This window comes from Oryctolagus cuniculus, chromosome 18, assembly GCF_051225735.1.
Source record: "Oryctolagus cuniculus isolate XC-2025 breed Fujian yellow rabbit chromosome 18, ASM5122573v1, whole genome shotgun sequence".
Taxonomy (NCBI): domain Eukaryota; kingdom Metazoa; phylum Chordata; class Mammalia; order Lagomorpha; family Leporidae; genus Oryctolagus; species Oryctolagus cuniculus.
Window position 1 is genome coordinate 66,414,102 of NC_142884.1, and position 20,627 is coordinate 66,434,728.

At 47.3% G+C, this 20,627-nt stretch overlaps 1 protein-coding gene across 4 annotated transcripts in view; it reads left to right on the plus strand.

Moving 5' to 3' along the window:
• Positions 1–20,627, plus strand: part of HYDIN (HYDIN axonemal central pair apparatus protein) — a 409,263-nt gene that overhangs the window by 344,357 nt on the left and 44,279 nt on the right. For all 4 annotated transcript variants that reach the window (XM_051847253.3, XM_070062720.2, XM_051847256.3 and 1 more), the window contains 9 exons: positions 1,416–1,567; positions 1,676–1,865; positions 5,692–5,794; positions 5,957–6,244; positions 7,684–7,826; positions 11,955–12,173; positions 16,371–16,531; positions 18,515–18,612; positions 19,020–19,227. In XM_051847253.3, the coding sequence (XP_051703213.3) occupies positions 1,416–1,567; positions 1,676–1,865; positions 5,692–5,794; positions 5,957–6,244; positions 7,684–7,826; positions 11,955–12,173; positions 16,371–16,531; positions 18,515–18,612; positions 19,020–19,227 (1,562 nt within the window). The remainder of the gene's footprint in view (positions 1–1,415; positions 1,568–1,675; positions 1,866–5,691; positions 5,795–5,956; positions 6,245–7,683; positions 7,827–11,954; positions 12,174–16,370; positions 16,532–18,514; positions 18,613–19,019; positions 19,228–20,627) is intronic.

Below are 20,627 nucleotides of genomic sequence, written 5' to 3' on the forward strand. Positions count from 1 at the left end.
AGACACGACGGACAGCTACTGAGCCTGCGTAGCGGGCACCGTGCTGCGTGATGTACATGGACTGCCCCGTTCTACCCTCATAACAGCTCTTTCAGACCTTGAGTCATCATGCCCACTTACAGTTAGAGAAACCGAGGTTCAGAAAAGCTAAATCCATCTCCAGAGCCTGGTAAATTCGGGCTTGGTTAAAGCCAAACTTTATCCACTTTAAGGTAAATAAAAAAAAATACAAGTGTCCATCTCAATCTGCCAGACTCAAAACTGCCTCCTCTCTGAATCTGGTCAGCTGAAATCCTTTCTGCTCTCAAAGGAACGAACGTTTCCAACCAAATGCTCAGTAAATACTGCAGCCTTATCTCAACCACTCCATCCTCTGCCTAGAGGTGAAGTGTGGGCACCGTGGTCCATGTGACCAACACTTAATGGCAGTGGGAAAGTCCCCAAGGCCTGTGCACACACAGCGGGAGACGTGGGGGGGCTGTCTAATCCCCAGTGTGACCTCCCTCTGTCCCTGGTGACATCACCCACCATTCCGTGTCCTATCTGGGACACTTAGGAGCAGCTTCCTGTACTGAAAAGATAAACAGTGAACAAGCCAGATCTCTGAGGAGAGCCTTCGCAGCAGGCCGTTCATCACCAGCACACGTCCTCCTCCCCTGGCTGCCCCCTGAGAAAGGCCAGGACACCTTCCCGCCCTCAGCTGACGAGCAAGAGGGAATGTTGGTTGTGACTCCCACCTGTGTCCCCTGAGAGTAAAACGTCCTGTCTTGGCCCCGCCAGGGTTCCTGCAGCCCCAGATCCCTGCCGCGGGCTGGATCAGAGAAGGTGCATTGGGAGTTTGTTCCCACCCAGGCTCTGGGGGTCGCAGGGAGCAGAAACCCACTCAAGTCAGCCCAAACACAGCAAGGTTTGCGGCGAGCAATTTACGGCCCAGTGCGCAGGCCAGAGCTCTTCGGGACAGAACTGACACCTGAGGTCCAGCTTTTAGAAGCCCAGCTGCTGCTCTGCCCTCTCTCAGGAGCCACGTGTCTCTTCCTTGGGGTATTTCCACTGCTACATTCCCTAACCCGGCTTCCTCGTCGTGCCTGGGGTTCACCAAGCTCCCAGCTCAGCTGCGCATTAGCAACCAGAATCAGTCTTGGGCTTCTGGGTCGACAGGGGATGGGGCAGGTGGCAGAGAGAGAATCTTAGCCGACTGACATGATTTATCACTTTGAGTCTAGTATCATGGTCTGGCCAACCCCAGCAGGTGTTGCCTATGGACGGGTCCCACAGTGTGGAAGCCATTCCTTCCAGGGCCCAGGACTCGGCAGGCAGTGCAGCATGTCAACCAAAGGGCCTGCAGGAGAGCGAGGTCACAGCCAGTGTGAACGCCAAGTAGCTAACACACCCTTGTCTCTGCTCTGCCTCACCAGGCCATTGCCCGCATCGTTGACATCTTTGACGTGGAACCCAGTAAAATGTGCGTGGGCAGTCGCTCGCACGCCTTCGCCACCGTGTCCTTCACCCCACAGACCATGCAGACCTACCAGTGCATCTTCGAGGCCACCTTGGACGGCTTGCCCAGGTACCGCTCCCTGCTGGCTCCCCCGTGGCAGGGCTGCGGGCCACACTCTATGGGATGTCATTGCCGCCATGCCAAGCTGACAGATCTCCATCTTCCTGTTCCCTGCAGCAACCTGGCCAGGAACCGAGGCCTTGTGTTCGATATCGTCGGTGAGGGGAACCTCCCTCGGGTGACGGTCCTGCGGCCAATTCTCCATAACCAGTATGGAAACCCCATGCTCCTCTTTAAGAGGCTTCTGCTTGGCCATTCTGAGAAACTGCCTCTCATCCTCAAGAACAATGGCACCATCCCTGCCCAGGTAACACCTGCAGGAGAGGCGCCGGGTGGAAGGGGAAACAGCGCGTTTAGAAACTAAACTTCCGACACCGGGGTCTCTGCCATCCTGGGTGTGTGAGGGCTGCTGTGGTGGCCCTCAGCCAGTAACCTGTGTGTGAGACACGAGGCATCCACAGGGGAATCCTGCATGTTCCCTCCAGGAACGTAGGGAACCAGGCTACACAGGTCGCTGATCAACCGTCTAAGACAGGACGCTGGTAAACCAGGTGACATGGGACACTGATAAACCATATTAGACAGAATACTGATAGACAAGATGATACGAGATGATGGTAAACCAGGTGACACAGGACACTGATCAATCGGGTGACACGGGATATTCATAAACAAGGTGATACAAGACACTGAGAAACCAGGTAACACAGGACTCTGATAAGCCAAGTGACACAGACACTGATAAGCCAGGTGACACACAACACTGATAAACCAGATAAGACAGCACACTTGTGAACCAGGTGACACCGGACACTGGCAAGACAGGTGACACAGACACTGATAAACCAGGCAAGACTGGACACTAGTAAGTATGCAAAGCCATATACCAAGTTGAAGAGCTAAGATTATTGTGTTCTGTGCACCTTCTTTATTTGTTTCTGCATCTTCTTCTTTGTTTGTATTGAACATTTGTAATAGGAAAGAAACAAGAGGCCTAAAATCTTGGAATTCACCAGAATTAATGTCAAATCAATTTTGGTAAAGTTCTAGATATGCTTTCAAATATTGCACCTCGGCCCTTCATCTCATCTTTCCTTCTGTGCTGACAGAAGACCATCTCAAAAAATGTCCCCTCTGGCCAGCGCCACAGCTCACTAGGCTAATCCTCCGCCTGTGGCGCCAGCACACCGGGTTCTAGTCCCAGTAGGAGTGCCAGATTCTGTTCTGATTGCTCCTCTTCCAGTCCAGCTCTTTGCTGTAGCCCAGGAGTGCAGTGGAGGATGGCCCAAGTGCTTGGGCCCTGCACCCCATGGGAGACCAGGAGAAGCCCCTGGCTCCTGCCTTTGGATCAGCGCGGTGCGCTGGCCGCAGCGGCCATTGGAGGGTGAACCAACGGCAAAAGGAAGACCTTTCTCTCTGTCTCTCTCTCTCACTGTCCACTCTGCCTGTCAAAAAAAAAAAAAAAAAAAAAAGAAAGAAAAAGAAAAGAAAAAAAAATGTCCCCTCTGTTTCACAAATTCATTGTATTTCTCACAAATTTTTTTCTAGGATTCGTTCTGCACACTTTCTCTTGAGCTATCTCTGATCAGTTCGTTAGCTTTCCTTTTAGTTGTTCCAAATCTGCTGTTAAGCCTTTCTACTGGGGCTGGCACTGTGACATAGGTTAAGCCTCTGCCTGCGGTGCCAGAATCTCATGTGGGCACCAGTTCAAGTTCTGGCTGCTCCACTTCTGATCCAGCTTGCTGCTAATGTGCCTAAGAAAGAAAGCAGAGGAAGATGACCCAAGTCCTTTGGCCCCTGCACCCGCACAGGAGACCTGAATGAAGCTCCTGGCTCCTGGCTTTTGCCTGGCCCAGCCCCAGCCATTGCAGCCATTTGGGAAGTGAACCAGCGAATGGAAGATATCTCTCTCTCATTCTCTTTCTCTCTCTCTTCTCTCTCTGGATTTCTGCTTTTCAAATAAATAAATAAATCTTTTTTAAAAATAAAGTACCCAAAAGAACACAATGTTTACAAAAAAAAAAAAAAAAACCTTTCCATTAAGCTCTCAAGGTACTATATTTTTTTTCAGTTCTAGAATTTCCACAAGGTGGTTTTTCAAGTCTGTATAATCAGTTTTTGTGGTTTCTATCCAGTTTCATGCTGGAATGGTCAGACTTGGCTTTCATTTCTGGCACATGGTGATCATAGCCGTTTTGCAGTCCATACCCAGCCAAAATCGAAAGCTTCTGCGGATCTGCTTCTCATATCCGCTGATTCTCATTCTTGTCCACACTGTGCTGTCTCTTCACGTGCCTGGTTACCTTTTGATCACGTATTGGGTATTATACTTGGAAAGATGTTCAGAAGTAAATGACAAATAGATTTAGAAATATCCAGCTCACCTCTCATCTTACGGTGCAGGCCTTTGGGTCCCAGCCCAGAGGTAAGACAGCACCCCCATCCTTGACAGGCCCTGGGCTCTGCCCCCTTAGCATCCAGAGACCCCCAAAGGCACAGAAGCCTCCGCCTCTGCCAGATGGACAAATGCCCCAGCAAGGGAACAGCCCAGGAAGCTTAGCTGACCCTTGTGGACTTCCGTGCGTTCAGAGAACTGATCTCTTAACTCCCGCTTATCTTTTTAGCTCTTTGGTGCTTTTAATTTCTTTATGTATTTGGTCTGGTATTTTGTTGTTGTTGTTGAGTTCAGTTTGTCTAGTTGGCCATTACCCTGCATTGTCCCAGTATTGTGACTTTACAACATGTTTTAACATCTAGTTCAGTGAATTCCTGTCCACTCCCTATTTTTGTGATTTCCCTTAACATTGTTTGTGTACTGGTTCCCCAGATGAACTTGAGAATCATTTTATATAATGTTCCTCAAAAAACCCATTAGGTAGCCTATGAATAATTTGGGGAGAATTTCTACTTTAGGGTCTCTGGCCTCTCCATCAGGAACAGCATTTAGGAGTACCACCCATTTATTTGGATCTTTTATGTAAATATTCTTATATATAATTCTTCTGTCTAGTTTCTTATTTAAAGTTATTTCTAAATATATAATTTTTATCTCAGAAACTTCTGTGTGGTATCACTATTTCTTCTTCATGCCTCATTTGAAAAATGTATTTATGTATTGTTTATTTGAAAGGCATAGAGGCAGAGAGAGAGATAGACACACAGAGATCTTCCATCTGCTGCTTCTCTCCCCAAATGCCCACAACAGCCAGTGCTGGGCCAGGCTGAAGCCAGGAGTTGGGGACTCAATCCAGGTCTCCCACCTGGATGACCCAGACCCAAGTACTTGAGCTGTCACCTGCTGCCTACCAGGTGCACTAGCAGGAAGCTGGAATCAGAAATGGAGCAGGGACTTGAACCCAGGCACACAGACATGGTATGCAGACATCCCAAGCAGCATCTTACCCACAATGCCAGAGGCTCACCCCTTGGTTCTTTTTTTTTTTTTTTACATTATGCAGTTTTGTTCATGTTAACACCAGCTACCTTCTAAAATATTACCACCTTCTAAAAATATCTACTGCTCTTTCGTACCTAAAATCAGTTATGTAGCTCTAGTCTTATTTTCCTTCCGATGGGCTGGAAACCATCCCTGTTCTCCAACTGGGACAGATGCCTGCCTTGTTTTTCTGCTCCTCTTGGTAGGATGATCAACGTGATACTATCAGATAACAAATGCAAAGTACCTGGGAGACACTGGCTTTGAGGAATTCCCATTTGTGCAATCCCTCGTGGAACTGTCAGTATTCCTTTCCATTGCATTATTCTCATAAATATTCGACACTGCCTCTGTCCCAAGCAGAAGTCTTATAAACCTTGTTCTTTTTTTTTAAGATTTATTTTATTTATTTTGAAAGAGTTACAGAGAGAGGTAGAGACAGAGAGAGAGGTCTTCCATCTACTGGTTTACTCTCCCACTGGCCACAATGGCAGGAGCTATGCCAATCCGAAGCCAGGAGCCAGGAGCTTCTTCCATGTCTCACACATGGGTGCAGGGACCCAAGGACTTGGGCCATCATCTACTCCTTTCCTAGAACATAGCAGAGAGCTGGATGGGAAGAGGAGCAGCCGGGATTAGAACCGGCGCCCATATGGGATGCCAGTGCTAACACTCAGTCCTGCTTTCCTTCTGCCAGCTGCATGTTGACCTGCAGGACCAACTAGGAGTCTTCTCCCTCAAGGGCAGGCCTACGACCTCCTACATCTACATCATAGAAGAAAACAAACCAAATGAGAAAGGTAAGCGTGGGGTGGGTGCTTGCACAAGGCAGTGGGTCTCAGTAGCTGGTTTGTTAGTGATCTTCCAGGACCCAGCCAGAGTAGGATGCATGCCCTGTCTCGTTACCAGCTGCCTGTAGCCAAGGCTCGTTCTAAATGGCCTCTTCCCTCTTTTCTGTGCAGCAAAGAAGGCTCACACGGCCTCACTGGTGGTTTCTCCTGGAGATACGGCTGAGTTTGATGTCTTTTTCCACTCGCACAAAGCTGGCAGGATGGCAGGCACCATCCACCTGTCTGTGGTCAACAACCAGTACGAGGAGACCATCGTCCACGTGGTGGGAGAGGGCTACGAGGACGACGTCACTTTGGACAACATTCATGGGCTGGTGGCTGCCGGCAGCCAGGACCCCTCAGACGTCGCTGAGGTCATAGAGTTCTCTGAGGAAAACACCACGGATGACTTGGTGGCAGGTGAGAGAAACAGCAGTGAGGCAGCACCAACTATTGACTCTTGGGTCTCACTTTAAATGCAAATGAAATTTACCATCAGGCTGGCTAGCTTCCTGAGAATCCAGGGATGCGCCCACAGGCCTGCCTCAGCCACTGCATCCCCCCCTCCGCTGATTCGTGTGTTCGCCCCACTGAGCCCTGGAGTTACAGAGATTAACAAGAAAGTCTGTTCTTATGGAGCTCCTGTAGTTTATACCCAGGAATTCCATCTCCGTGACGAAAGGCTTCCTTGGAGTTTCCTTTGTCTCTGTCTTGTAACTGGCTTATGTTGGCGTTGTCTGTTTCATCAGAAACATGAATCCTAGACATCCTAAGAGAAACACTGGTCTTGTGTAGTTAGACAGGATCAAGGTTCGTTGAAGCTTTGGAGAGCTTTTCCCTGCAGCCCCAATACTCAGTGAGCAAGCAGTCTGGGAACCCCGGGACTTCCGACACCCGACATGGCCTCACCGGGGAGTCTGCAAGGAAGGGGAGCTTCTGACCCACCCTGACCTACAGAATCTTAATCTGCATTTGAACGAGAACCCTGGGCGATTTGTGCTGGGGCAAAGCTTAAGATGTGCAGCTCTTCATTTACTTGACATATTCTTGAAGTAGGAAAACACTTACTTCACTGTGATTATCAAAAGGCACTTGTTACACACCCTAACTGTGTCACGGGTCATTGCGAAGGGAGTCACAAACACACTCTAGCAGTTTTCTGGAGGCTTACTTACTCTTCCAGAATGTACCATGGGCCTCTCTACAACGCAGACTGAAGTCAGCACTTCCCACGCATCTGGTGTTTCACCCTGTTTGAGGTTCTAGTCCTGCCACCAGCTCTCTTGTCACCATTCAAGCAGAAGCCAGTCGCAAACTCGTGTGGAAATCAGATTTCATAGCTATAATAGGGTTGCCAGAGTTAGCAAGTCAATATACAATAGTCCCCAATAAATTTGAATTTCAGATAAAAAATCAATAATTTCTAGTATAGATACATGCAAAAGCATTCCATGGGGCAGGCTTATCCTAACTCATTGTAATTCAGACTTAACCAAGCCTCCTGTATTTTACCTGGCCACCCTAACACTTAGAAGTATTGTCTCACTAATAGATAATAAATTATTTTTATTAATTAGCAATTAATAAGTGAGGTTGAGGGCCTACCAATTCTCTTGTACAAATGGAAGTGAGGGCTAAGGTAGAGGGTGGATGGGTGTGTGGATGGATGGATAGATTCCTTTAGAGAGAAAATCTTAACTACTCAGCATTCCAAGGGCTCCAGATTTTCCACAGCCATCCCTGGAGAGAAGATTTGTGTGAGAGGGAGGCACAGTATCAATCGGGAATGGCCTCTTTGGGGGAAGCAGGCCTTCAGAGAGGCCAGGGAAGACTCACCACCCTCTGATTCTAACCCCTAGCTGCCCTAGTGGACCACATCCAGTTTGGAGACTGCCACATTGGAAACAGCTATAATGTGAGCTTCACAATTACCAATCACAGCCAAGTGAACGTGATACGGTTTGAATGGCCTCTTTTAGCAACAGTGTCTTTCTCCCCACAAGTAAGTCAAAGCCTTGCTTGTATTCCCAACTCCCATCTGATATGAGCCTGGTCCTGTGAATGCATGGAGTGGGGTGGGTGCATGTTGACCTGGGAGTCAGCCCGTGAAGGATCCCTCACTCAGACCTGGCACTGGAGGACGCTGTGTGCCCCCTAGCCCAAAAGAAGAAGAGCCGAGAATGACCTGTGCTGAGACTTGTTAGGCAGAGGTTGGGGAAGTCCAGGTCCCAGTCTTCTGACCCTGGAGTGTGGCTCTGTGTCCACATAGCTGTGTGTTCTTCACCAAACACTGAAATGGGGGTGGTGGGTCTGGTGGACACCTGAGATTTTGAAAATGTCCCATCTTTCTCTTCAAGATCCACAGTGTCCTTTAGCCCACTAATTCCTCGTTAAATTCGTTCCACCTGAAATTTTCTAACCCTTCTTTTCGCATCTCCGAAAACACATTTTATGAATTACTGACCAAAGCCAGATAAATTCACTGCTCCCTGCTCTGTACACTGCCACCAAGTCTGTTCATGGAACTTTAGGGGATGTAGCAAGCATGGTTGTCCCCTTCGTCACCCTTAAAGATTTGCATGCTATCAGGAATGAATCTTGTTTCCTGCAGACAGGCAGCTCATTTTAACCCCTTGACATATTCCAGCCCCAACATGGTCCTGAGTCATAGCTAGTGTAAGCCGGGTGCCTACTGCATGCCAGGCAGGGTTCCCATGAACTTGACTAAGTCATTGATTGACACAACCCTATGAGGTAAATACTACTGCTCCCTGCATTTTACCCATGAGGAAACAGACCATGTAAACTACTAGGGGAAATTACTTTTGAACATGATCTGCGTTAGTCAAGGAAGACAGAAATTTTTGTTATCCATTTATTTACATATACACACAGACATGCATGTGTTCATTGTGAAGTACTGAGCTTTCTTTTCCCCTTACTTTCCAGAAGAGAGAGAATGTTTTTATGTCAAAGACATAGTAGAACTGTTATATATACAGTGTGTGTGTATATATATATATATGTGTGTGTGTGTGTGTGTGATGTTTATGCATGCTAAACCATATACATGGGTATGTCTATGTAGTGTTTACGTGTGCTAAATCATAATTGATTTCAGTCTACAGACCAAGTAGCATTTCCCAAATCTGTAGTAACTTCAATTCTCAAACTCTTTGGTCTTAGGACTCCTTTATATTCTTTTTTTTTTTTTTTTGAAGATTTATTTTTTTATTTGAAAGGCAGAGTCACAGAGAGATAGGGATAGAAGCAGAGAGAGAGAGAGAGAGAGAGAGAGAGAGAGGTCTTCCATCTGCTGGTTCACTCCCCAAATGGCTGCAACGGTTGGAGCTGCGCTGATCCAAAGCCAGGATCCAGGAGCTTCTTCTAGGTCTCCCACGTGGGTGCAGGGGCCCAAGGACTTAGGCCATCTTCTACTGCTTTCCCAAGCCATAGTAGAGAGCTGGATCAGAAGTGGAGCAGTCAGGACTCAAACCTGGGTGCTCATATGGGATGCTGGCACTGCAGGAGGCAGCTTTATCCTCTGTGCCAGCCCATCCTTTATACTCTTACTTCTGAGAGACTTCAGAGAACTTTCCTTTATGTGGGTTATGCTTACCAATATTTACCATATTTAAAATGAAAAGTAAGAACATGGGGCCGGCACCATGGCACAGTAGGTTAATTCTCCACCTGCGGTGCCGGCATCCCATATGGGCGCCAATTCTAGTACCAGCTGCTCCTCTTCCGATCCAGCTCTCTGCTATGGCCTGGGAAAGCAGTATAAGATGGCCCAAATGCTTGGGCCCCTGCACCCATGTGGGAGACCAGAAAGAAGCACTTGGCTCCTGGCTTCAGATCAACGCAGCTCCAGCCATTGTGGCCATCTGGGGAGTGAACCAACGGACGGAAGACCTTTCTCTCTGTCTCTCCCTTTCACTGTCTATAACTCTACCTCTCAAATAAATAATCTTTTTTTAAAAAAGTAAGAACATTTTAAAACATTTATTCATTTTGAAATACAATAAGAAACCATTACATGTTAATATAAATGGTCTTTTTTATAAAAATGGCTTTTTGTTTACTTTTTAAAACAAAAAATTGATAGCAGTAATTATACATAGTGATGAAGCACAGTACATTTCTTTTTTTAAAAAGATTTATTTTATTGGCCAGCACTGCTGCTCACTGGGCTAGTCCTCTGCCTGTGGTGCCAGCACCTCGGGTTCTAGTCCCAGTCGGTGTGCCGGATTCTGTCCCAGTTGCTCCTCTTCCAGTCTAGCTCTCTGCCGTGGCCCAGGAAGGCAGTGGAGGATGGCCCAAGTGCTTTGGTCCCTGCACCCGCATGGGAGACCAGGAGAAGCACCTGGCTCCTGGCTTCGGATCAGCACAGCGCGCCAGCCATAGTGGCCACTTGGGGGGTGAACCAACAGAAGGAAGACCTTTCTCTCTGTCTCTCTCTCCCTCACTGTCTAACTCTGCCCATCAAAAAAAAAAAAAAGATTTATTTTATTTATTTGAAAGACAGAGTTAACATAGAAAGAGGTCTTCCATGCACTGGTTCACTCCCCAAAAGGCCACAGCAGCTAGAGCTGAGCTGATCCAAAGCCAGGAGCCAGGAGCCAGGATCTTGGGTACAGGGGCCCAAGGGCTTGGGCCATCCTCCACTGCTTTCCCAGGCACATTAGCAGAGAGCTGGATTGGAAGTGGAGCAGCCAAGACTCAAACCAGCACTCATTTGGGGTACCTGTACCACAGGCAGAAGTTTAGCCCACTGCGTCACTGCACCACTGTGCCACAACGCCAGCCCCATACTATTTACTTTTCTCTGCCTGGCTTATTTCACTTAACATAATGACCTCTAGTTCCATCCATTTTGCTGCAAATGGCAGGAAACTTATTTTTGTTTATGGCCAAATAACATTTCATTATAAAAATATGCCATATTTTCTTTATCCATTCATCTGCTCATGGCTACCTTGGCTTTATCTTGGTTGTTGTGATTGGTGCTTCGGTAAACACGGGGGTCTGGGTGTCTCATCAATGCTATGATTTCATGTCTTTTGGATACATACCCACTAGTGGAATTGCTGGACTTTATGGCAGTTCTGTTTCTAGATTTTTAAGGAATTTCCATACTGTTTCCCAAAGTGGCTGTGCTAATCTACATTCCCACCAACAGTGTATAAAAGTTTGCCTTTCATGCATCCTCACCAGCATTTGTTATTTTGTCTGTTTGATAATAGTTACTCTAACTGGAATGAAGTTATATAACTGAACATACGACTATAATTTCAAAAATACTGGGTGATAAGAGTGGCATTATTTTACATTTTTATAAATCTCTCCTTAATATCTGACTTAATAGAAGATAATCGGATTCTTATCTCTGCTTTTGCATTCATTTTGATGAGATATCATATATAACCTCTAGAAAACCCCAGTGTATGCCCACGAGGAAAGAGTGAAAAAGTCAAATATTTTTCTTTTTCAAAAATATTGATTTATTTATTTGAAAGGCAGAGTTACAGAGAGGGAGAGGCAGAGGCAGAGGCAGAGAGAGAGAGAATCTTCCACCCACTGGTTCACTCCCTAAATGGCTTCAACTCCCAGGGATGGGCCAAACCGAAGCCAGGAGCCTGAAACGTCATTTCAGTCTCCCACATGGGTGCAGGGGCTCAAATATATGAGCCATCCTCAGTTGCCTTCCCAGGCACATAATCCAGGAGCTGGATCAGAAGTGGAGCAGCTGGGTCTCAAAGAAGTACCCATATGGGATGCCAGTGCTGCAGGTGGCAGCTTTGCCCACTACACCATAGCGCTGGCCCCGATAATACCTTTCATTTTTGATGAAATAGTTTTGACTTATAGACTCCCTGAAGAGGTCTTGGGAACCCCAAGGGCCATCAGGACCACATTCTGAGAACTGCTAGTTCCCTACACTCACTTGTGCAGGAGTCACATTGATTATTCATATTTAAGTCAACCTGCACATACAGACTGAGGCAATGTGTGTGTGTGTGTGTGTGTAAGACTTCTGGCTGCACCCCTTCTCTAGAGGGTCATAATCAGGTACCATAAGTCCTCAAGATTGAATTCCTAGAAATGCTAATGCCAGGCTCCTCCTCAGATGGGCCACCTGCACCCTGGATGTGCCAAGGACATAGCAGTGACCATGAAGTCAGACGTGCCCATCAACCTGAGGAAGATGGGGATCAAGTGCAAGCTCTCCAGGATCGTGTTTCAGCTGCCGTCTGACCAGATCCCTGACTGGGATGACCGCATGCGCACCGTCAAGTGGGTGGATGTGCCCAAAAACACACCCGGGACTTTCACTGCGAAGCGAAAAGTGAGTGCACACAGCAGCCCCAAATCTGAGCAGACCTCCTGTGCCCAGGTGCCTTGGCTCACAAGTCCAGTTTGTCATCATTTCCCTCTGTAATGGAAAAAAAAGAATGCCCTCGTCCTACTTGACCTCAGTTTCAAAAGCAACAAGCTGCACTTCCACACCCCTGCGGGTCCCACCTGTGGCGGCCGCCCTCCCTGGGAGAGCTGCAGCCTCTACGCCTTGCAGCTGGCTGAGTGAGTCTTTCTGCCTTTCCCTCCAGAAGCGTCCTGGCTCCTCTCGTTAGTGGTTCTTTGTTCTCTCACTGGTCCAGAATGAGATAAGTCACAGTCTTAGGTTCGTCACAAGATCTCATCTTTGGTGAATGCACGTCCCCCTTTTCTTTATGCCATGGTTAGTTTCTTTTTAATGATACAATAAACAGAGAACAAACCCCATCCAACATGGGAAGTAAGGCGCTGACTGCCTGTGCGGTTCTGAGCCCATCCATCCCTCTCCCTCCCTCCTGGAAGTGATCTTGTCTTGTTCGTTCCCTTTGGTTTTGCCTTTCGCTTCTATTTTTCCCTAATTGTAGTTTTTAGCTTTCGTTGTACGTTGTACGGAGGTTATTGCATGTGATTGCCCCTATCGCTGCATGTGCCTGTAGAGTATCCACTTCACTGCCATATAAAATTCCACTATTTATCCTTTCTCTTTGGAAGATTATTCTGTGGGCAGTGTTTCTGTGTGCATTGTTCACATGATATGGTGGTCGTTTGCAAGAGTTTCTAGTCCTGGAAGTGGAGCTGCAGAGTCAGAGGAGATGTGGATGTTCAGTTTCCAAGATAATGAATGCCACGCTTTTTCCAAAGTGGCCATACCACCGTGTATTCCTGCAGTCAGAGACCTCATGGAGCCACACCCACTCCGACGCTTGTCCTTGTCAGACTTCCTTAGCATTCGAGTGAGTGGGAAAGAGCCTCACTATGATCTAGTTTGCATTCCCCTGATCACTAATGAGGGTGAGTATTTCTTCACATGACTGCTGGCTGTGCCGTGTATGTCTTACATGAACACCTTTTCATGCATGCGTCCACCTTTTGATGACGATGCTTGTCCTTTGTATGAGTTGTTTTCTTTTTGATATACTCTTCTGTTGGCAGCATTTGTCTACAGATACCCTCACCAACTTAATAGCTTACCTTTCCACTTTCTTTAATGTATCGCTTGATGAACAGAAATGTTTTTAATTTTAGCATAGTCTAATTTATTCTCCTTTTATAATTATTACCTTTTGTGTGTTATTTTTGAACCCTTTCCTTCACAGAAAGTTACGTGCCTAAACTGTAAGAGCTTTGCTTTGGATATTTAATCCCGTGGCCCACCAGGATTTTATATATGATATGAGGCAAGGATATAGTTGCATTGCATATTTTTCGTCTATATAACTAATCTTGCCAAATCTGGGGGTAGGTGTCTGGGGTATTTATTTATTTATTTACTCATATTTGAAAGACAGTTATGGATAGAGGTAGAGACAGGGGAGGCAGGGGTGCTAGGTCTTCCATCCACTGGACCACTCCCCAGATGGCCGCAACAGCTGGAGCTAAGCTGATCTAAAGCCAGGAGCTTCTTCCAGGTCTCCCTCATGGGTGCAGGGCCCCAAGGATTTGGGCCATCTGCTGCTGTTTTCCCAGGTGCATCAGCAGAGAGCTGGATTAGAAGTGAAGCAGCCAGCACTGCCAGGGGATGCTGGCACTGCCGGCTGGGGTTTTAACCTGCTGCGCCACTGCGCCAGCCCAGATTTTGTTTGTTTGTTTGTTTGTTTTTGAAGATGTATTTATTTATTTGAAAGGCAGAGTTACACAGAGAGAGAAGGAGAGGCAGAGAGAGAGAGGTCTTCCATCCACTGGTGCACTCCTCAATTGGCCGCAACAGCCGGAGCTGCACCAATCTGAAGCCAGGAACCAGGAGCTTCTTCTGGGTCTCTCATGCAGATGCAGAGACCCAAAGACTTGGGCCATCTTCCACTGCTTTCCCAGGCCATAGCAGAGAGCTGGATCAGAAGTGGAGAAGCCAGGACTCGAACTGGCGCCCATATGGGATGGGATGCCCACACTGCAGGCGGCGGCTTTACCCATTGTGCCACAGCACTGGCCCCTGTTTTTGTTTGTTTGTTTGTTAAAGATTATTTTATTTATTTGAAAGACAGAGTTAGAGAGAGAGGTAGAGTCAGAGAGAGAGGTCTTCCATCCGCTGGTTCACTCCCCAGATGGCTGTGATGGCCGGAGCTGTGCCGATCCAAAGCCAGGAGCTAGGAGCTTCCTCCGAGTCTCCCACATGGCTGCAGGGGCCATCTTCCACTGCCTTCCCAGGCCATAGCAGAGAGCTGGATCAGAAGAGGAGTAGCCAGGACTAGAACCGGCATCTATATGGGATGCCGGCACTTCAGGCCAGGGCTTTAACCTGCTGCGTCACAGCGTCTGCCCCCTGTTTTTGTTTTTGTTTTTAAGATTTTACTTATTTGAAAGGCAGAGTGATAGAAAGGGAGACACATGGAGAGAGAGACAGAGAGAGACAGAGAGAGACAGAGAGAGAGAGAGAGATCTTCTATCTGCAAGTTCATTCCCCAAATAGCACAACAGCCAGGGGTTTGACCAGGCGAAAACCAGGAGCCAGGAACTCCGTCTAGGTGCCCCATGTGGTTGGCAGGAACCCAAGCAGTTGGACCATCATCCCCTGCCTCTGTGGTGCATTAGCAGGAAGCTGGCTCTTAAGCACAGAGTAACCAGAACTCGAACTAGGCACTCGTACATGGGATGCAGATGTCCCAATCAACAGCTTGCACTGTACTGCAGTGCCCACCCTGTCCTGTTTCTTAGCCCCTGTGTTACTCGTCTGCCAGGACTCCAGTGCATCATGACATCTTACATGGCCCTAGAATGTTCTTGCTCTCTCTGCTCTGTTTCCTTGTCAGTTTGTCTACACTTGTGCCAGTTTTACTCTGCGTCGTTTCTTCTACAGCGTCATAGTCAGCTTTGGTATTTAGAGGGGATGTCCTTCCTACCTAGGGTGTTCTAAAACGTCTCAGTTATTCTTGGCCCTTTATTTTCTTATGTAATTTTAGAACTCATCATTACGTACTGTGAAGACCCCTCCTGGAAACTTAATTGAAATTTGGTTGCTTCTATAGGTCAGTTTAGGGAGAATTAATGATTTTATAATATTAATTTGTCCTTTCCATTTGCAAGGTTTATCTACTTATTTGGATTTGGATTTTCTTTAATGTATTTTTACTACTATTTATTTTCTTTGATGGCAAGAGGGCTCTTTATGGTTTTCTTTACATTTTTATCATAATAAGACTTTTCAGGGTTTCTCATTTGCTCTTTTATCAATTTGATTAAATTATTTCCTTGGGAATTTACCCTTCAACTAAGTTTTCATGTATGTTTTATAAGATTAGTTATACCATTTTATTGTTATCTGTTTAAATCTGTAGGAGTGGTGGCAATGCCCCCTTTTTATTTTTAAGATGTATTTATTTATTTTAAAGGCGGATTATAAAGACAGAGACAGAGAGAGAGGTCTTCCATCTGCTAGTTCACTCCCTAAATGGCCCCAATGGCTGGAGCTGAGGCAATATGGAGCCAGGAGCCAGGAGCTTCCTCCAGGTCTCCCACGCAGGTACAGGGGCCCACGCACTTTGGCCATCTTCTGCTTTCCCAGGCCACAGCAGAGAGCCGGTCAGCAGTGAACATCCAAGCCTGCAGGCAGAGCTTTTCCTGCTACACCGCAGTGCCAGCCCCCCCTTTTATTTCTAATATTAGTTATTTGCATTTTCTCTTTCTTGACCAGTCTCACAACAGATTTTTTTAAATCTTTCCACATAACTAATTGTGCTGGTCCTCTCTGTTTTAGGTTTGTTTTCTGTCTCATCAGTATCAGTCCTAATGTGGTGGTTTTCTTTCTTCTATCTTTTCTGGAGTCCATCTGGTCCCAAAACCCAGTGCCTGCAGACATGGTGCTCTCAGCGTTCTTTGCTACTCGGATTCTTCCTTCCCCACCCTGTGAGTCACTGCGTGTTGGCCTGAATCCCTTATTCTGGAGCTGGAGTTTGTAGGGTGGTGTGAATTCGCGTGGGTAGCAGTGCCACGCTCCCCATCACTGCCGTGAGGCAGTGTCTCTACGCGACTCAGCATCCGGCTGCCTCTGTTGCAGGTGATAGAGACGGATCCTGAACCTGCCCATTCCGTTCTGGAGGAAAACTACCGAGACCTGCAGCTCCAGATCAGCGCCAACGTGGATTTCGCCTCATACCAGTGCCAAACGGATGACGTGTGCTTTAAGGAGACGCTGGTTTACCAGACCCGAGTATTTGAGTACGTCACCAAAATCCTCACAGCACTAGTCAGAGAAGCCCTTCCGTTCCATCCTTCATCCACTTGTCATCAAATATTCAATGTCTCTGACGGCACCTTGCAGGCATCTCATCTGTGTAGCGTGTGCCAGTGTCGTGTTAGTCCAGCGAAACATTGAGATCCATTTAGAAGCTCCCTAAAGAAGCCAACATTTTTCATAGCCACTCCAAGAAATCCTCTCCATGGTCCTTGCAGAGAGTGAGTCCAAATACAGCAGTCACCATACTCAGAGAACCCCAAAGTATGGCTTCCCTCCAGATAATCCCAGCTCTTCCAGTCCACATGTGATTGACCAATAGAGGTGATTTTTACAATAGCGTTTCCTGACAATAAAACTGGCTTTTCTCCTTTCTCAAGTTCCCAGGGGAACAGAGCTAGAAAGTCGGTTCAGAGTCCCGTTTGTCTTCTGTGAATTGTCGATTGCAGCATGACGCCATGTGCATGCAGGGAAAGAGGACCTAATGCAGACCAAGATCTGGAGAGAGAGGGTCAGGGAAGCTTCCCGGCCAGGGTGGTGCCCAGCTGAGTTTTGGAGGACAGATAGGAGGAAGCCCGCTGGAGATACGAGAAGGAAGGGTCTGCGGGGCGGGGAGGGCAGCATCACAAAGGCAGAAATGGAAACCACGGCCAGTTCACGGTTTGCATTTAAGTGTCCTCTTAAGTTATTACAGAACCATAAGATAGAGGCATGGAGTGGGATCTTCTCCTGATGGTCGTTTCCCCCAAAGCAGGGGTCACCAAGCTATGGCCTTTAAAAAAAAAATTGAGTTTTCTTGGCAAACAACCATGCCCATGCTTCCACAAAAGCAGCATTGAGTCATTGCTACAGAAGCCTAATGGCACACAAAGCCAAAAAAAACCTTATTATCTAGCTCTGTATAAAATTGTTTTCCAGCCACTTCCCTAAACCAAGAAGTCTTATGAAAAGTACTCTGGAATGCATGGGAGAGACTCTCTCCTTCTCTCCTTCTCTCCCTCTATCTCTTCCTTCCTCCCTTCTTCCCTTCCTTCCTCCCTCCCTTTCTCCATCAGTAAATTAAGGGGAAAAAAGAAAAAAGGAAAGTACTCTGTGCCACTGAGATTTATCCACTTTTTAAAATTATCTTTAGTATAAAAGAGTCACACAATAAACACAAGCCCACATGGTCAGCCCCCTTGATTTCAGGTATCCCTGCATGGATTGGATAATAGACGTCTAACCTCTGCATCTCCAGCCTGCATCTACCCACCACCCAAACATCCCAGCTCTCACCACTCTCCAAAAGCCAGGAAGTTTTTCCCTAACACCGTCATTTTCCTGTATGAAGGCCTCATCTTCTTGCTATGACTGCGATCACATTTAACAGTGAAAAGGCTTCCATCTCCACACTCTTGTCTTAACGCAGGGAAATTTGAGGCAAGAAAAGCCTCTGCTGATTCAGAATTCGAGTTAGAAGCAACTAAAACCCAAATGTGTGTCTCAGTCAGCGACAGTGTCACAGGCAGGGGTCAGATGACTTCTGACCACAGAGACGCTGTTCCGGATGGGAGATGGTTCAGGAAGGGAGGGCTCAAGTGATTTGTACCAGAGAGAGAAACTGTCAGAGATTCTGTTTGTCTTATGGAAACTTTTCAGCTTGCCTTGATGCCAATGCAGAACTCACTGCATAGGATGTTGGCCACGTACAAAGTGATTTAAGTGCTAAACATTTCCATATTTTTACTTTTAATATGGAATTTTTGTAGCAACATATATCTTTTAGGTGTCATCTTAAAAGGAAATATAGCTAGTATACCAAATGCATGGTTTCAGATACAGTTGCTTAAAAATTGCCTTTTAAAAAAAAGATTTAAGAAACAAAGTGACTTGCCTTCAAAAAACAAAGTAACAGGACAGGTGATACCCAGACAGGACAGAAATCACCTGCCTGCCTTCCTCAGTTCTATTCCCTGGTTGGTTTGCAGGCTTGACCTGGCTAACTCAGGACGTGTGCAGCTAGAATTCAGCTGGGTCTCTGAAGATGCTGCAAAGGCAGTCAGCTTTGCAATGCCAGGAAACCAAGGTAAATGCAACAGCAGGTAAAACCCAGGGCCTGACCTGAATCACCATCAGTAGAAGGGTCTTGTCTGTAGGCCCCCAGATTTTAAACCCCTCCTTAGAATAATGAGCCCCAAAAAGTGTGTTCACAGCCCATCCTGCTAGGGCGCCTTCCTTACCCATCCTCTTAACCTAAATGAAACCAATCTGGGGACTTTATGGAGTTAGTAAAAATCTTTTTCCTGAGTGTCCCATGAGATATATGAGCCAAGGCCTCCTCCCACCCAGTGCCCAAGGTTGAATACACCTGCTGGAAGGGTTAGCCTGCAGACCACACCGAGGGTCCCTAAGGACTTGTGAATGGGCTGCCTCCCTACCACCTGCCCCCTCACTGCAAGTGCAGATTGTGCCCCACCTGCCGTCTGCCTCCAGGTTCTGTTCAGAAAGATCAGCTTAGTCAAATCACGCCACGCTCGAGCAGCACTCTGGACAGCAGCGTGGACCACTGGACAGAAGGCTCTCCTTCGCCCTTCTCCGTGGAGCCCTCTGCAGGCGTCGTGCCTGTGGGGAAGACTCAGAAGCTCAAAGTGAAATTCTCCCCCCTGGACACTGGCGATTTCGAGAGCACCCTTTACTGCCAGTAAGGAAATCTGGGGGTGGGACTCTACAGCCCTTACCCCTCTTCTGTCCCATCCCTGGCCACCATTCTTTCCAACCCTAGACCCCACCAGAGCCCCTGATGGTCACTTTTCTGTTTGGAGAGATTAGACTTGGCCAGCTTTGGGGAACAAGGAGAGTGTGATCTTTTACTCATCAGAGGCTCCCCCTGCATCTGCATTACTTCCCCTCTCCCAGCCACGTGTGGGAGTCCACCAAGCAACAGAAAGCAGTTGACAGCTCAATGGGTTCTAAGCCCTGGGGAAGCATGAACTTGGGCAGTTGCCCAAGTTGACGTTCCTGAGGCTTGATTTCCTTATCTATAATATGCAAATAGCAGCACCCCTCTTGTGGAATTGTTGGGAAGATTAAATGTGTTCATTCAAACAGAGAACTCAGAACAGTGCCTGGCATAGAATGAGCTCTGCAAACATTGAGTATGTGGAGGAGGGGACTGGCTCTGGGCCTGGTATATGGTAAGTGAGGAATCCATGCTGCCCAGGCCCAGAGAGAGAAGATCTTGTCTCATGACGTCTGACAGTGAAAGTCCCTCATGTGGTGTCCTCTCCCAGAACTGCTCTGGGGGAACTGATACCTTGCAGAGGAATTCCGCAGGGTAGCAGAGCCTACAAGAGCTGTCAGAGCCTCCTGAGGCCCCTACAGTCACACCCCAGAGACCCCTCCATACCTGGGCCAGCTCACCTTGGTCCTAGGAGTCTGCTCATACCCAGGCTGCCTTCTCCAAGGAGCTCAGGATGCTTTTCTAAGGATTTCCAGGTTACTTTTAAATCCCACTGAACGCCTGTGAGAGGGCCCAGAGTGTCCCTCATTTTACAGCAGAGATTTTTCTCACCACTGATGGAGGAATCAACTTGCATTCGTGCTTAGGTCCATAGAAGGAACCCAAATTCAAACCCCTCATGTGTAGCCTATTCATGCATACACCCATTCAGCAATTCACAAATGCCCACTATCTATCATGTACTGATCAAGGTGTTGAGGTGATGTTGTTGACCAAGACAGACCCAGCCTCTCCTCACATTCTGGTGGTTATAACACTCATCTCCAGCTAACTAAAAAAGCAGCAATTGGAGCAGATGTTTGTCCTAGCAGTTAGAGACACCCACACTCCATAACAGAGTGCTGAGTCTGAGTCCCATCTCCATTCCTGACTCCAGCTCCCTGCTAATGCAGACCCTGGGTGGCAGCACTGATGGCTCAAGTAATTGGGTCCCTGCCACTCACATGAGATGCCTGGATAGAGTTTCTGGATCCCAGTTTCAGCAACTAGAAGCAGGTGTTTGGGAAGAGAACCAGCAGAAAGGAGCTCTCTGTGTCTCTCTGTCTATCTGCCTCTCTAATTAATTAATTGATTGATTAGTT